This window comes from Artemia franciscana, chromosome 4 (genome assembly GCF_032884065.1).
Source record: "Artemia franciscana chromosome 4, ASM3288406v1, whole genome shotgun sequence".
In the NCBI taxonomy this organism is placed as follows: Eukaryota; Metazoa; Arthropoda; class Branchiopoda; order Anostraca; family Artemiidae; genus Artemia; species Artemia franciscana.
Window position 1 is genome coordinate 62,767,639 of NC_088866.1, and position 16,970 is coordinate 62,784,608.

Sequence of the window (16,970 nt, forward strand, 5' to 3'; positions counted from 1 at the left end):
TTTCAACAAAAATGGGTTTTCTCTAAGTTGTTAAGATATTTATGGTGTGTAGATTCCTCTTTTTCCCTTTCCTTAGCACTTTTCAATGAAACTAAAAAAATAAAATTTTCAAATCTGGAAACCTTATTTTCTACGGGGGGGGGGGGGGTAATTTCCATAGGGGGTACTTTCAAAGGGGTTATTTTCCATGGGGGTCCTTCTTAATTCTTCTTAAAAATCCTTCTTAATTTGATGCCAACATTTTTGAAGATTAACAAGCGGCTTGCAAGTCAGGATTTACCGATCATTTTGAATCTTCGGAGCCAACTCGAGCTTTTCGAGTAGGTACTGTTGCGTGTTCGCCGTAAAACATACGGAATCTCAGCACAATAAATATTGATCAGAAGATGTTTCTCGCAATCGGGTAGGACCAAAGACAGCCACAATACGAAAAAGGGATTCTAATTTCATCTAAAATTGAGTTAAGCAGTGATTGAAAAAAGTACAAGTTCATTTTTTTCCGGTTACACTTCGACTGCCACTTTTAGACTAACTTAATGTTTGTGCGGATTGGGTTGTCAATAACTAAACAGTTCACTAAGGAAAAGTGATCTGAGGCCACAACACTGAGATTGACACAGATCGGATTGACAACAGTAACAACGCTCGGGCATAGCAGAAAGTCAAGTGAACTAGTTGCTCCTGAATTGCGAATATGTGTGTAAGTGGAATTTGCTATTGCAATAAGCCGGAGATCGGGCAGAACAGATAAAAAGATTTTGGATCGCTGATTACCTGATTAGGTAAGGTCAGAATTAATATCATAACTCACTTATCACGGGAATTGATTCCAGCGAATGATTGTTGCGAGAAGCTACTTAAGTCTGCAATAGTTCGACAGGACCTTTCTTCAGATTCAAGGTTCTGGTAGTTAGTGGGTGAGTAGCATGAGTAAATAATTAGATCTACGAGTTTAACTTCTAAGAAACGTTCATTCTCAAGAGGGAAGGATGCTGAGAGATAATCATCAAAAAAGTGCGCCATCCCCTTCAAGGCCTTCCTCTACCCAAACGTTTCGCCGAAACAGCAAATTACACGGACTCCTTCATCAACTTCCGGGAGAGACGGGGGCATCGGCTGCCAGAGAGTTTGTCATAAGAAAAGATTAGAGGAAATGTGAGCTTCTTGAGAGGGTGAAAGAGGGAGTCTTCGAAAAGATTGCGGTCGAGTAGGAGCGTGCGTAGCTGTTTTGGTTTCTGACGGCTCAGTCCTGCAGAGAGTTGTTAGTAGTAGTAGTGGTAAGTAATATTAAAAAAAAACAGTTTGGCCACAAATTAAGCAGCCGCAAATACCACATAATTACGAGGGAATTACAGAATTTTACAATTCTAATTCCAGGTGAAAAATAGTCATATCTCCCGGTAGAATTCTATTCATGAAAGGCAAAGTCAGCCTGGGTAACTTTCCTCCAAGTTTATCCCAATCTCTCTAAGATGCGTTCATTTAAAGTAAAGGTACAATTATTTGACATACGTTAGAAAAATATTCACGAGCAACCCTAATGAACAAACGGTAGTAATAGTAATAGCTGACACATTAATTAAATATATGACCTTATTTATAAAATTTTAATACTTGCGATTATATGCTCCATTTTATTTTCCAAATTTCAGAAGAGCTCGGCGACCAGGTGAAACAGTGACATCACCCTTGTGTCATAATTACTGATCTATGCTATAATTACTAAATTTTTCCATGTGCACCAAATTAGGTTCTTTTCCTTCCCAGCATTTAACCACAAAATAACTAATTTTCTAAAGAAGCAAAAAAGTGTAGCTATTCTCTTGATTGTAATATTCAAGCAGAGCCAGAGTATAGAGTGGTGAATATATTTAACTGGGCAATAGCCACGCAATAAAATAATAAAATGGTATTTGAGAGGAAGTAAGATCCAATTAGTGTTTTTTTGTGAAATGATTTTAAATTGTCAGTGCATATAATTTAAAATCTTTTAATAACTGCATTTAGTGCTAGAAACAAAATTGAAAAAAGTACAGGGGGTACTTTTCGTTGCCAAAAATACATATTAAATGCGAATTTATGAAACGGCAAATTTTTTCTTTTTTTTTTTACTTTGACCATAAAGTACAGGAATTCAAAGTACCGCCAACCAACTCATAGCCCTGAGATCACACCGATGTGTTTCGCTGCACAAAATCGCGCAATCGTAGCCCTTCGTTCCCTTTCACGTGCGTGGGAGATTGGTACACAATTCAAAAAGTTGTGTCCTTTTTTTATTTTTTTACTTATTTAAGAAAACTGCAAAACAAAACAGATCCACATGCATAGAAATGTTTCGACAAACAAAATAAAACACTTAATAAAGACTGTCGTTTCCTATGAATAGAGGAAACTAGTTGCGTTACTAAAATTTATTAAATTTATTTTTATAAATTTATTAAAGTATTAAAGGGGCTGCTTCCTCCTCAATGCCTCGCTCTTTACGCCAAAGTTTGACTCTTTCTCTTAACTCTGCTTTTTAAAACAGTAAAAAACTTACGGGAGCGTTGCGTTACGGGAGCAATTAGCCATACCCTGGCGATTTGTGTTTATTGTATGGAAGTGAGAATATACGGACCTAAGACTTGTTTCATGCACATAATATTTTATTTAGTAGAGCTAGGAATAATTCTCACAAAATGATTCTTGGGAATAATCCTTTCAATTATCAAACAGTTCGTGGTAACGAACTATCTTGGGAGCACAGTGTTAAATACGGGATCAACTGAAAAAGATACATCAAGCCGCATTGGACAGGCCTCCGGCACATTCAATAGACTGAAACCGATATGGAGGTCGCAGAATTTTTCCTCCGACCCAAGCTTCGTCTATTCAATTGCAACGTCATCCCGTCCTGTTATATGCTTCCGAAACCTGGAATCTGAATAACATGCAAGAAAGGCAAATTCAAGCTTTCGAGAATACATGTCTCCGGAGAATACTAAACATCCATTGGTCACAAAAAATCAAACAGTTCGTGGTAACGAACTGTAGTAAGGAGCGACCCGGCTCAATAGTAACCAAAACTTAAAAAAATGGCATTTTGATACCAATAGCTACATCAAAAGAATCGCATTTTAATGCTGATTTTAAATATATAAGTTTAATCAAGTTTAGTCTTACCCATCAAAAGTTACAAGCCTGAGAAAATTTGCGTTATTTTCGAAAATAGGGGAAAACACCCCCTAACAGTCATAGAATCTTAACGAAAATCACACCATCAGATTCAGCGTATCAGAGAACTCTACTGAAGACGTTTCAAGCTCCTATCTACAAAAATGTGGAATTTTGCATTTTTTGCCAGAAGGCAGATCACGGATGTGTGTTTATTTGTTTTTTTCCCCCAGGGGTGATCTTATCGACCCAGTTGTCCTAGAATGTTGCAAGAGAGCTCATTCTAACAGAAATGAAAAGTTCTATTGCCCTTTTTAAGCGACCAAAAAAATTGGAAGGCACCTAGGCCCCCTCCCACGCTAAGTATTTTCCAAAAGTCAACGGATCAAAATTCTGAGATAGCCATTTTATTCAGCATAGTCGAAAAACCTTATGACTATGTCTTTGGGGATGACTTACTCCCCCACAGTCCACCTGGGAGGGGCAACAAGTTACAAACTTTGACCAGTGCTTACATATAGCAATGGTTACTGGGAAGTGTACAGGCGTTTTCAGGAGGATTTTTTGGTTGGGGGAGGGGTTGAGAAGAGGGGGATATGCCGGGGGAAACTTTCCATCGAGAATTTGCCATGGGAGAAGAAAATTTCCATGAAGGGAGAGCAGGATTTACTAGCATTATTTAAAAAAAAAAAACAATTAAAAAATAAATATGAAAAAGTTTTTTCCGCTGGAAGTAAGGAACAGCATTAAAAATTAAAACAAACATAAATTATTACCCATATGAGGGGCTCACCTCCTCCTAATACCTTGCTCTTTACGCTAAAGTATTTTTAGTAATTTCAACTATTTATTCTACGGCTTTTGTGATTCAGGGGTCATTCTTAATGAATTGGGACAAAATTTAAGCTTTAGTGTAAGAGCGAGGTACTGACGAGTGGGCGAACCCCCTCATATATGTAATAAAAACATGAGAATACAAAAGTTCTTTACGTAAGCTAATTTATACGTTACGTAAATCTTTTACTAATAAAAAGATTCGTAAAAAATTAAAAGTTCTAGTTGCCTTTTTAATTAACCAAAAAATCGGAGGGCCACTAGGGTTCCTCCCCCGCTCTTTTTTTCTCAAAGTCATTCGATCAAAATTATGAGAAAGCCATTTAGCCAAAAAAAAGAGGCAAATTTCGTTCCGGCGTGGGAAGATGTCCTTGCTGCGGCGCACAAGAGGGATGACTGGCGGCTTCTCGTTGATGCCCTGGGCGCCTCTGGAGGCACAGGAGGGTCTAAGGTAAGGTCGTGGTAACAAACTGTAGTATGGAGCGACCCGGCTCAATGGTAAACGAAACTCTAAAAAAACGGAATTTCGAACTAAAAGATACATCAAAAGAATCATATTTAATGCTGATTTTAAATATATAAGTTTCATCAAATTTAGTCTTTGTAATCAAAAGTTACGAGCCTGAGAAAATTTGCCTTATTTTGGAAAATAGGGGGGAAAATCCCCTAAAGTCATAGAATCTTAACGAAAATGACACCATCGTCTTCAGCGTATGAAAGAACCCCATCGCAAAAATTTCAACCTCCTGTCTACAGAAATGTGGAATTTCGTATTTTTCACCAGAAGACAGATCACGGGTGCGTGTTTATTTGTTTTATTTTATTTTCTTTTTTTTCCCCAGTGGTCTTCGTATCAACTAAGTGGTCCTAGAATGTCGCGAGAGGGCTCATTCTAACGGAATGAAAAGTTCTAGTGCCCCACGCTCATTTTTTACCCAAAGTCCCCGGATCAAAATTTTGAGATAGCCATTTTGTTCAGCATAGTCAAAAATCATAATAACTATGTCTTTGGGGATGACTTACTCCCCAACAGTCCCCAGGGGAGGGCCTGCAAGTTACAAACTTTTACCATTGTTTACATACAGTGAGTATCTTTCCTTGGAGGAATATGTCATGGGAGAAGAGAAATTCAATGAAAAGGGCGTAGGATTTTCTAGCATTAGGCTACTATAAAAAAAAACATTGAAAAAATACAAATGAAAAAGTTTTTTCAATTGAAAGTAAGGAGTAACATTAAAACTTAAAACGAAAAGAGATTATTACACAAATGAGGGGTTCTTTTTCTCCTAAATACCTCGCTCTTTATGCTAAAGTATCTTTAGTAATTTAAACTATTTATTCTACGGCCTTTCTGATTCAGGGGTCATTCTTAAAGAATTGGGACAAAAATTAAGCTTTAGTGTAAAGAGCGAGGTATTAACGAGGGGACAAACCCCCTCACATTCATAAGAATATAGAAGTTTGTTACATAAGTTAATTCTTAAGTTACGTATATTTTTTACTAATAAAAACGTTCGTTAAAAATTAAAAGTTCTAATTGCCTTTTCAAGTAACCAAAAAATTGGAGGGCAACTAAGCCTCCTTCCCCACCCCTTATTTCTCAAAATCGTCTGATCAAAACTGAGAGAAAGTCACTTAGCCAAAAAAAGAATGAATATGCAAATTTCATTTTAATAATTTATGTGTGGAGAGCCAAAATCAAACATGCATTAACTAACAAACGTTCAGAAATTAAATAAAATAAATATAGTTTTTTCAACTGAAAGTAAAGAGCGACATTAAAACTTAAAACAAACAGAAATCACTCCGTGTATGAAAGGGGCTGCTCCCATCTCTACGCCCTGCTCTTTGCGCTAAAGTTTTTTACTGTTTAATAAAGTAGAATTGAGAGAAAGAGTCAAGCTCTTGACTCACTCCGTATTCGAAAGGGGATTCTCCTCCCTTACGCCCCGCTCTTTACACTAAAGTTTGACTCTTTTTCTTAACTCTACATTTTAAAACAGGAACAAACTTTAGCGTAAAGAGTAGGGCGTTGAGAAGGGAGCAGCCCCTTTCATACACGGAGTAATTTCTGTTCGTTTTAAGTTTTAATGTTGCTCCTTACTTTTATTTTAAAAAAAAATTGTTTTTTTTTTAATTTTGTTTAATCATTGAGAAAGGGCGCAGAGTGCTTGGTATTCCTCGAAAATCATTATAATGGTTTATCCTTTGGTTTCGGTATTAAACCTGCAAAGTGTTTGTGTTTATTGATGTCATTCTAGCACCAACTACCACTTCCCATTCCAGCATATCTCCCCCACGTCCTGAATTGACCCTTTCCTACAATTTCTAGCAACTATTCACTGTTTCTTGTGAGGAGTTTAAATGTTAACAAAATAAAAAGGGTTTTTTCCAAGACCAGACCTGAGACCTGCTGCGTGAAAATCAGCCACGATATCCACATCACTATTAATGTAGATAGAATATATATTAAACACTGATAATTCAACTAATAAAAGAAGAAAGAAAAAGAAGTAAACCCAGAATTATAGAAGACAAGGAAACATAATTTAAAGAAAAAAAAAAAAAACAAAACAAAACTGTATATCTCTAGCATTTCTTCCTGGCTTATTGGGAAAGCAAGGAAATAATAAAATACTTCCCAGAACTCAATTGATTGTGGGATCTTTATTAAATGCAAGAAAAGATGTATACAAAAATACATCCCACCCAAAAATAAAAAAAAAAACTTTTTATTCAGCTGTTGCAGAATATTTGTTTGATTTTCATCATCATAACATAAGGATAAATAAATAAAAATGATTAATAGTTTTGTTGGACACTTCCAAAGTTTTAGAGAAATCATAGAATGCCCCCTTCATGGGAATTCTCTTCTCTCGTGATTAATTCCTCAACAGAAAGAAACCTCCCACGTCAGCCACACCCAGGCCAACCACCCCCCTCCCCCCGCGATAAAGTCCCCCTGAAAAATTCGCATTACTAAATTTAAACAATGGTCGAAATATTGTAACTTGAAGCCCCTCCCCAGGGTACTGTGGGGGATTAGGTCACCCCAAAGATGTAGTTATTAGGTTTTTGACTATACTGAACAAAATAGCTATCTCAAAATTTGATCTTCTGATGACTTAGGGGAAAAATGAGCTTGGAAGGGGGCCTAGGTGCCTTCCAATTTTTGGTCACTTAAAAGGACATTATAGCTTTTATTTTCGTTATAATGAGCCTCCTCGCAATATTCTAGGAGCACTGGGTCGATACGATCATCCCTTCGAAAAAAAAGAGAGCTAAGAGCTCATATGGCACTTGTTACGAGACCGGAAGAGTCAAAGCTCATACGGTATGAACTATAGCAAAATTTCACCAAGTTTACATTTAGGTGAAATATCTTATTATTGAAGCAGTGTACATACTTTCTTAAACATAACCCCCGTAAAGAAGAGAACATTTTGTTGAGCTAACAGAAACAGGGGTAAGTAAAAATATGTTTTATGCCTAGTTCCCTTATCCATCTTGCAGACCTTGGTTCTAAGCTAAATTGGATCAGTTTCAGGGAGGTAGTATGGACTACTTTGTAGCAGCACCAATCCATGAAAATGTAGAGAGGGAGAGGCAAGGATTTTTCGACTTTTTTCAATTGATACAGAAAAATCTATTTTTAAAGATCAATGGGAGATCTTTAAGGTTTTTTTGTTTTAACTCAAAATAAAAAAACAGGTACTTTTCAAAATCTAGCGAGAAAACAGCAAGATTCATAGAAAATTTCTGGAGATTCTCACAAAGGCATGGGTGAAAGCATTTCTTGGGGAAAGTCTTTTTGACTGTAAGCATCCGCTTACCACAAGTTTCACGTGTTGCCATTAGAAAAAAAATTCATAAAGAGACGAAAATAGTAAATACTGTCTTAGACCACACTGCTTTTCTACCAGCAGAATTTAAGAGAGGGAGAGAGAGAAATGGTACAATTTAAATGAAACAATAGAAGGAAAAACAAACGAAAAACTACACCAAAGTTTAAACAATAAAAATCCGAATATTTCGACTCCACGTCTGGGAGCCTTTATCAACGGGAATATTTTTTAGTTGAAGTTAAACTAAATGATACAAAACACGTAAGCAAAAAGAAAAAACCATAGAAATAAAATTCACATCTTAATAACCTCTAAAATACTACAACTACTATAAAAGCCTAAATAAGCACACAGAAATGACAAACGATTGTCTCTGGTACACCAAATTGTGTCTCGTTTAATTTCAGATTGGCAATGCGATCTAGCAAAAATAAAATACTATATCTATTTGAAAAAATTTACATAAAACCCCACGTCATCATCACCCAGGAATAAAATTAAAGGTTAAGATCATTTGAACTATATAGGCAATACAAGGTTACTTATGGCAACAGACCAGAGAAACTCATGTATCAAACAGTTCATGGTAACAACCTGTTTAAGGAGCGACCCGGCTCAATAGTAACCAGAAATCTAAAAAATGGAATTTTGATACGAATAGTTACATCGATACAATCACATTATTATGCTGATTTTAAATATGTAAGTTCGATCAAGTTTAGTCTTACCCATCAAGAGTAAAGAGCCTGATAAAATTTGCCTTATTTTAAAAAATAGGGGGAAACACCCCCAAAAAGTCATATAATCTTAACGAAAATCACATCATCAGATTCAGCGTATCAGAGAACCAAAATGTGGAATTTTAAATTTTTTTGCCAGAAGATATCACGGATACGTGTTTATTTGTTTGTTTGTTTTTTTTTCCCAGGGGTGATCGTACAGACCCAGTGGTCCTAGAATATCGCGAAAGGGCTCATTTTAACGCAAATTAATAGTTCTAGTTCCATTTTTAAGTGACCAACTAATTAGAGGGCACCTAGGCCCCCTCCCACGCACACTTTCCCCCAAAGTCACCAGAAAGTGTCAACGTGCCACAGAAAAGTCAGCCAATAAAAAAATCATTTAATGTATAATATATCAGTTTCTCTGAATTTTTGCCATATATAACATTATATTGCCCTTATACTTCAAATGATTTTAACCTTGTAATTCTATTCATGAGTGATGACCCGGGGTTTTATGTTTTTACAAATAAATATAGTGTTTCATTTTTGGTAGATTTCATTGACAATCTGAAATCAAAAAAGACACAACTTGGTGTACCAGAGACAATACTTTGTCATTTCTGTGTGCTTATTCAGGCCTTTATAGTGAGTGCAGTATTTTGGAGGCTATTAAGGTGTGAGTTATTTTTTTTTTTGTATTTTGTTGTTTGTCTTTATCTTTATATGTTGCGTTTAATTTAACTTAAATTTAAAATTGGTTTCTCTTTGATAAAGGCTGCTGGATGTGGAGTGGAAATATTCGTATTCTTATTATTTTAAGTTTACTGCTGTTTTGTTTTGTTCTACTCTTTTATTTAAATTATACCCATTTTTTCTCTCTCTTGAATTCTGGAAATGTAAGTAGCGATGTTGAAAATGTTGATTTTAAGCTTGACTCCACTGTTCATTGTAAGTTCTGTTCATCTTAGGTTTAATTTCTTTATTTATAGTGATTTCTGTGCGTTTTAGACGTAACATTGCGAAAATTTCAGAAGTTAAAAAATATGCATTCTCCATAAAAAACCTTCCTTTTTTTTGTAATATTTCTTTAGCTGTTAATTTAATTTTATGAAAACAGACTATAAATAAGGAACTTATTAACATAATTGGAAAAAATATGTGGAACAGAATTAAACAAATGTTTAACAGACCAGAAATGATCAATTATCCTTCCATTACAGTACGAAAATATGGCCTTGACAAACTGAATAAAGAGTTCGATTTATCTAATGTCTATGAGTAAATCATTTTGAAGGACTTAAAAAAAAAAGAAAAAAAAGTTCATTGACGTAGTAAACAGAAAAGCCCAGCAGATTTATCCATTAAACGGATATAAACATGTTTTAAATATTACTAAAAATAACAAACAGATTAAACAAACATGTAAAACAAAGAAGCTAGTAGACGCGAGAAAAACGATCTCCGAATAATTTGTCCACATTTGTTTTCAATTGGACAAGAAATTTCTCCTAAGGAACTTATCCCAGTAGAGGATTAGCCCACCACCCAAATTGGATCAGCAAAAATAGCCAAAAATACGATAATAGGCCAGGTTGCAATAAAGACAGTTGAGGGTATATCAACTCCACAATTGAAAGCTCTAGTACCCTTTTAAGGACAGTAAATATTTTTGTATTTTACTGAAAATGATTTGTACTTCGAGCACTACCTTTTTAATTCATTATATTATAAAAAAAACAACAGCAAAATATTATTGCAAGTCTCATCACGGTTTATAAATGAGAGCTTCACCAAATAAGCGTGGCAAGCCCCTCGGATTTCATTTGCTAATGATGCACCGCAACAAAAATTAAAATCCGGATAATATAATCAAAAACGCAGGAAAGAAGAAATAGATTTTGAAACAATTTTGGACCTGATATTTGAAAGATCCTAATTTTACAAGGAAGTTTTTTGGAGATTGGGGACCTTTGTACTCTGGTAATAACAGCATACGTTGAACGAGGTTATCCAGAGGACAATGTAGGGATGCAATATCCCCTTTTAAAAGGAGGAGATATCATGGGTTTGCGAAAATGGAGGTCTATCTGAGTTTCAGAGAGTGGTTATAGAATAACTTAGGGACTATTAGCTAAAAAAGGGGAAAGTGATGCATAGAATCCTGGGAGGATATCAGTTAGGAGGTATCGTGGTAATAAGGCCCTTACTTGCGTTTTACTTGAATTATTGGAGCAAAGGAATGAGGATCAAGTAAAAAAATAAGGTGTTAGTTTTCAAGCCAATCAAAAGAAGTTTTTTGACCCTTTTTGGAGAATGATTTGGAGTCAGGCCCATATCCCAAGCTAAAAATATCCCAAGCCAAACTTGGCGAGGACAAATTCAATATAAACTATTTTGTCTTTGTGAATTAGACTTCCATGGCTCAGATAGTTACTATTTTGTTTCAATCCGTCCATAGAAAAAACAAGTTTATTGGCCCTTTTCAGCACTCTATCTAGGAATCTTTGGAAGCACCGTGCCCTCAAACAATGTTTGTATATTATTTACTCTTGGCACAAGGACTTGCGACAGAAAGTGAAACTGTTCAGGAAAAAGATCTATTGGCACATTTCCAAACCCCCTAGCACCCTCTCCCTCTAAGAAATGTTCTCTATGCCAGAGGAAGGATCCTTGGAACTTTTGAGGGAGTCGAACAAAAAAAAAAAAACAAACAGCCCCCCCCTTTCCAACTATATAACGCACCTGTAAACAACTAGCAATTTGGAAAATTTGCAGCCCTTACCCCACGGTTAGGGGGTGGGGGGATTTATTTACCAATATGACCAATACGTAAAACTTTTTATCTGATACCATTGGAGTTAAGGGCAAAAAGAGGATACGAAGAACGACGCAGAAATGTGGGTATTGCCTTCCTTCATTTTTGACTGTTAAAAATACTAAAACTTTCAGTTTCCAAGCAATTGTGTTTTTTATTTTTATTTATTTTTTTTTATGGAAATCCCTTCCTTTCAAAGTAGTCAGAAAAAAGAAAAAAGTAATTATACACTGGTGGTATACCTCTTCGCGCTATCTCTGAAACCTATTCCTTTCAAATACATAGAAAATCTATAAATTAAATCAACTAAAAATTTCAACTATAAAGAATATTTATGACAATCTATTTAGCTTAAGTGTTTGAAAGAGACATTATTTCCGTCGCTGTTTTATCCTTTTTAAATACATTCTTTTAAATATGCAGAAAATCAGTGGATTATTCCAAGTTTCAGGAATGATTTTAATTTTCAGAGAAGCGCATACAACACTCTAACCTTTTTGTTGACTTTCGAGACAGTAACATCCCCTTTGTTTCTGGTAATTTGTTTGTTTCGAGTTTACCTTTGTTGTTCGTTTTAATTTCCTGTTGGTTCTGAGTTCTTGCTCTTCAGTCATTTTAATTTCTATTCATTATAGCTTTGACAGCTTACACAGCCTTATTTCTGCTCGTCTTAATTTTTAAAATCACACATTAACATTCGGGTAAAAACTAAGTTTTTTCAAGTTTAATCAATTATTTAAAAAAATAGAAACTACGAATAAAGCAGTGTATTTTACACCGCTTTAACTACCAATCTCATCCCATTAAACACTTTTTTAAACTGAAGATAAAGACCAACATAAATAAACATCTGATCTGCACTTCAAAGCCCTTGCGGGAGGGCCAATACGGCCCTATCGGGAGGGAGGGTATATCGAAGATTTTCGTGAATACATTGGTTTCCTAAAATTTAGAATTGTATTAGACTCTTTAATCAAGCAGTTCGAGGTGTTTAAAATTTTTCATTTTTTAATTTTTTTCTAATTAATTTTTTTAATATTTTATAAGTACAGTTGTGAGAAAGAGTCAAACTTTCGCGTAAAGAGCGAGGCGTTGAGGAGGGGACATTCCCTTTTACATACAGAATAATTTCTATTCGTTTTAAGTTTTATTGTTGTTCCTTACTTGCAGGTAAAAAAAAAACTTATCTTTTTTATTTAATATCGAACAAGAGCCAAGAGCTCATATGGCACTTGTGACGAGGTTGGAAGAACCAACAGCCAAGAACATCTTCTCACTAAGTTCCATTACGGTCCCTCCACTCAAAGTGTTTTCCAAAATTTCCTGTCTCCCCCTAAAACTCCTCCCAATGTCACCGGTCAGGATTTGACATAAGAACTCTGAGACAAGAGACCCTTCTAAATATCAAATTTCATTAAGATCTGATAACCCCCTCGTAAGGTTAAAAACACCTCATTTTTACTATTTTTCTGGATTAACCGTCCTTCCACTCCCCCCAGATGTTCAAATCGGGGTGCAACTATTTCTAATTTAATCTGGTCGGGTCTCTGATACGCCTGTCAACTTTCTGCGATCACTATATTGATCACGTTACTATTTAAATATAAAAATATTAAATATTAAAATATTAAATATTAAAGTCCTTCTAAATGTTAAATTTCATTCATATCCAATCACCCGTTTGTGAGTTAAAAATATATTTTTTTTCTATTTTTTTCGAATTGTCAAATTAGGTGCCCCCCAGCTCTCCCAAAGAATGCAGATCCGCTTCGGTTATGTCAATAATGCATCTAGGACATGTGCTTATTTTTCCGACCATGTCTTATATGTCCCCCCCCAGATGTCACCGGATCCAGTCGGGATTTAAAATAAGAGCTCTGAGACACAATATCCTTCTAATATCAAATTTTATTAAGATACGATCACCCGTTTGTAAGTTAAAAATACCTCATTTTTTCAGAATTAGCCATCCCCCATTCCCCCCTCCCAGATGGTCAAATCAGGGAAACGACTATTTCTAATTTAATCTGGTTAGTTCCCTGATACGCCTGCCAAATTTCATCATCCGAGCTTATCCGGAAGTGTCCAAACTAGCAAAACCGAGACAGACAGACAGATCAACAGGCATAATTTGCAATCGCTATTTCGACGTAGTGCCACCTAAAGGTCGTAACTGACATTTTTTTTCAAAAACGAGATGGCAGCAGCTTCCTATCTGTTTTTTTTTTCTTTTTCATATTCTGTGCCCAGAGTACGTAAATATGAAAGTGAAAGGTCCCAAATAAGAATGTTGAAAAGACGTATGTGAAAACCTTGTCCCACCTAAAGGTCGGAAGTGGTAGTTACGACCTTTAGGTGGATCAGTTTTTGTCGGATCGTGTCAGTTACGTCTATTAGTAAGTTGCGACCTTTCCTTTACTGTCCACAGTTATGCTTAAAAAGGAGTTTTTTCAATAAATTCTGGGCTAGCAGAAAGAAATCCGAGGTAAGAGGTGCTATAGTATTTATTTTATCTTGAATAACCTAACTATGCAAACTCAGTTTTCTACAAGAAAAGGTTGGGTAACACCAGATAATGCCTGACTGGTAACCTCTGTTTTGTCCAATTATTTTGCATTTTATCCAGAAAATATGTGCAAATGCAAGATCAGGAGTACCTACAAATGTTTTCGAATGCGTGTTAGGTAGCCTAGCAAAAATCTCTATAGGCTGTGAGCAAAAATACCTTTGATTTTACCCTTGCTAAACTGGAACCTTATCTCTTGCTTAACAAGGTCTACTACCTACAGTAAGGGAGAGCTCCTGCCAGTAGTCTGAGTCAGTATTCAGAAAACTGGGCTGGCTTATGTGTGTACTCACATCAAGTAACAAAGGAAGAAGTGCCTGTCCCCCACTCACTTCATTATGCACAAAAGCCAACCCAGTTTTCGAAACATTGAGACTCTCCCTTAATTTATATTAAGTGAATGGAAACGAAGTATTAAATTTCAAGCGTTTCTTCTCAAATTGACCTAAATTTGCCATTCCAGGGATTTTCCATGACTCGCCGAGTGTTATCAACCAAAGACATTTTGGACCATCTCGATGACATATCAAATGAAGACCTGTCAGGTGGCAGTGATGGTGATGATGATTGGCGTCCTGAGCTCGAGCCTGCGCCTGAAAGCGATGATTCTAGTCAAGAAGAAGCTATAGAAATATCTGCTAGAGACCCGGATGCTCCTTCTGGATCAGTGGGAAATGAGACAGAAGCAGAGACTATCGCGGAAAGTATACGTATACCCCCTGCAGTACTTGTAACAGAAAATGCATCTTCAAGCCATGGTAGCTGTCCCTTAGTTTTTGACGCTGAAGCAGACGCTGAAGCAGAGACTATCGCGGAAAGTATATGTATACCCCCTGCAGTACTTGTAACAGAAAATACATCTTCAAGCCATGGTAGCTGTCCCTTAGTTATTGACGCTGAAGAACAAGTGATTGAGGTTGTGGTGGTCTCTACCACTTCAAAAGAAACTAACCTAACAAGGAAGAGGAAGAGGGCTGCAGGGGAAGAATACTCGTCACAGAAAACTAACAAAACTGTGGAAAAACGTCAGTGGAAGAAAATTACCTGCAAATGCAAGTTTTTTTCATGTAGAAGCATAAGCGAGGAAGAAATTCAGAAATCTTTCAGAGATTATTGGGAGCTTGGAAGACTACATGGGAATATGCATACACCAAAACATTTCATACTGCAGCATGTTGTGAAACGCTCAACTAAGAGAAAGACGGGAGAGACAAATAGGCGAACAAGTACATTCAATTATTTTCTGACAGTCACAGGTGAAAAGAAAAGGGTGTGCAAAGCCTTTTTTCTTGGTGCCCTAGGGCTCGGAGAAAAGTTTGTCATAAACTGTGTTATGAATACCTCTGGGGCAGGCACTGCTTCTTCAGATAAGAGGGCTGAGACAAGCCCCCAGAACTTCAAAAAAAAGGGTAACTCACGAACAAATTGATTTTATCAGAAAGCACATTGAAAGTTTCCCTGCAGTCGATTCCCATTACTGTCGAGCAAATTCAACCAGGCTGTATTTGGATGCGCAACTTAACTTGTCTAAGCTGTACATACTGTATCTCGAAAAGTGTGTCGAAGAAAGAAGAAGTTCAGCATCAAGAAAAGTGTAAATTAAAGTGTTCAAAACAATGAACAGATCTTTTCATGTTCCCAAGAAAGATCAGTGTCCAGTTTGCACTAGGTGGAACTTTTTGCTGCCTGCAGAAAAAGAAGGTGAAAAAGCAAATTATGATGCACATCTTCTTAGGGCTAAAAGGGCAAGAGAATTGAAAAATGAAATAAAGGAAAAAATAAATCAGTTGAAGAAGGCTTTGAGTCAGCAAAGCTTTACAATGTTGACTTGCAGAAAGTGCTTGAGATACCGAAGTCGGAGGCTGGACCAATTTTCTATAAGCGCAAACTGGCCATCTACAATCTAACTGTGTACGACCTCAACTCAAGGGAAGGTATTTGCAATTTGTGGGACCAGACCTATGGCAAGAGGGGTTCAAATGAAACTTGTACAGTTCTGTTCAACCTAATGAAAACAAATGGTGACGTGAGAAAGTTCTATTTTGTGGCCGATTGTTGTGGGGGACAGTTTAGGAACCAGTTCATGGTCGCTATGTATGTGTTTTCGATAATGACCCTGCCAAATGTCCAGGAAATAAACCATATTTTTCTAGAATCTGGGCATACGCAGCAAGAGGGAGATACAATGCACGCTTGCATTGAACAGTTTTTACCATCGAGAGTTGGCGGACCATCTGCCTTCTAGCACGGATCAACCCTTTTCCGTACATTGTGAATGTTATTGACGATCATAAGTACTGGTCGGACTTTCACCAGCTTGGAGAAGATCTGATAAAGAACAATAAAAAGTCAACCGACCGTACTACTGTTCTTTGGAACAAGATCAAATACATTCGTGTCTGCAAAGACGCTCCCAGCTTGGTTTATTTCAAGTATGATTTTGAATCGAATTTTGAGTCGTTTGATATTAGAATGGGAAGTGGAAACACCTCTGAGTCCGAACTGCAGCTCAAGAAAGCTTATCCAAAGCGTCTGCCTCTTGCTGCTGCCAAGTACAAGGATTTGCAGGATCTTTGCAAGTCATTAGTTATTCCTCGAATCCATCATGACCTCTACAAAAATCTGCCATATTCCAAAGTGGTGAGAGATGCTCTAGAAGAGCCTGATGTTGAAGACGTGGATCAACAGGTTGTTGACGATGAAGCAGAGTACTAATTTGTGCACATTACAACGTATTTTGATAAAAATTAGATATCCGATTGAGGGTCTTAAGTGACTATAGGCACATATTCTTGTCCCACCTAAAGGTCGTAAATAGCAGTAGCCTATAAAGCGAGGGGGCTAGAGATTTTTTTACAATGGTGCTGTATAAGTTTGTTATTTTCATTGAATGTACGAAAATATTAATAATATCAACCAAGCTTGCAACTTTGAAGGTTAAAATTTCTGTCTCCTGTAAAATTATAATATTGTCAGTTACGATCTTTAGGTGGCACAACGTCGATTTGTCACTTGATAAATATCAAGTGCCA

The 16,970-nt window shown here is 36.5% G+C and overlaps 2 protein-coding genes across 5 annotated transcripts in view; one reads left to right on the forward strand and one right to left on the reverse strand.

Moving 5' to 3' along the window:
* The window catches only part of LOC136026702 (brefeldin A-inhibited guanine nucleotide-exchange protein 3-like), a 197,688-nt gene that overhangs the window by 16,081 nt on the left and 164,637 nt on the right, over positions 1–16,970 (reverse strand). The window lies entirely within an intron of this gene.
* LOC136026700 (uncharacterized) lies at positions 219–16,690 on the forward strand. Its single transcript, XM_065703454.1, has 2 exons — positions 219–782; positions 14,402–16,690. Exon 2 carries the CDS (start codon positions 14,411–14,413, stop codon positions 15,365–15,367), a length of 957 nt encoding a protein of 318 aa, XP_065559526.1. The 5' UTR covers positions 219–782; positions 14,402–14,410; the 3' UTR covers positions 15,368–16,690.

What these genes read in the sequence shown, in the direction of transcription:
- LOC136026700 (XM_065703454.1), top strand. Translation starts at nt 14,411, where the DNA reads ATGACTCGCCGAGTGTTATCAACCAAAGACATTTTGGACCATCTCGAT.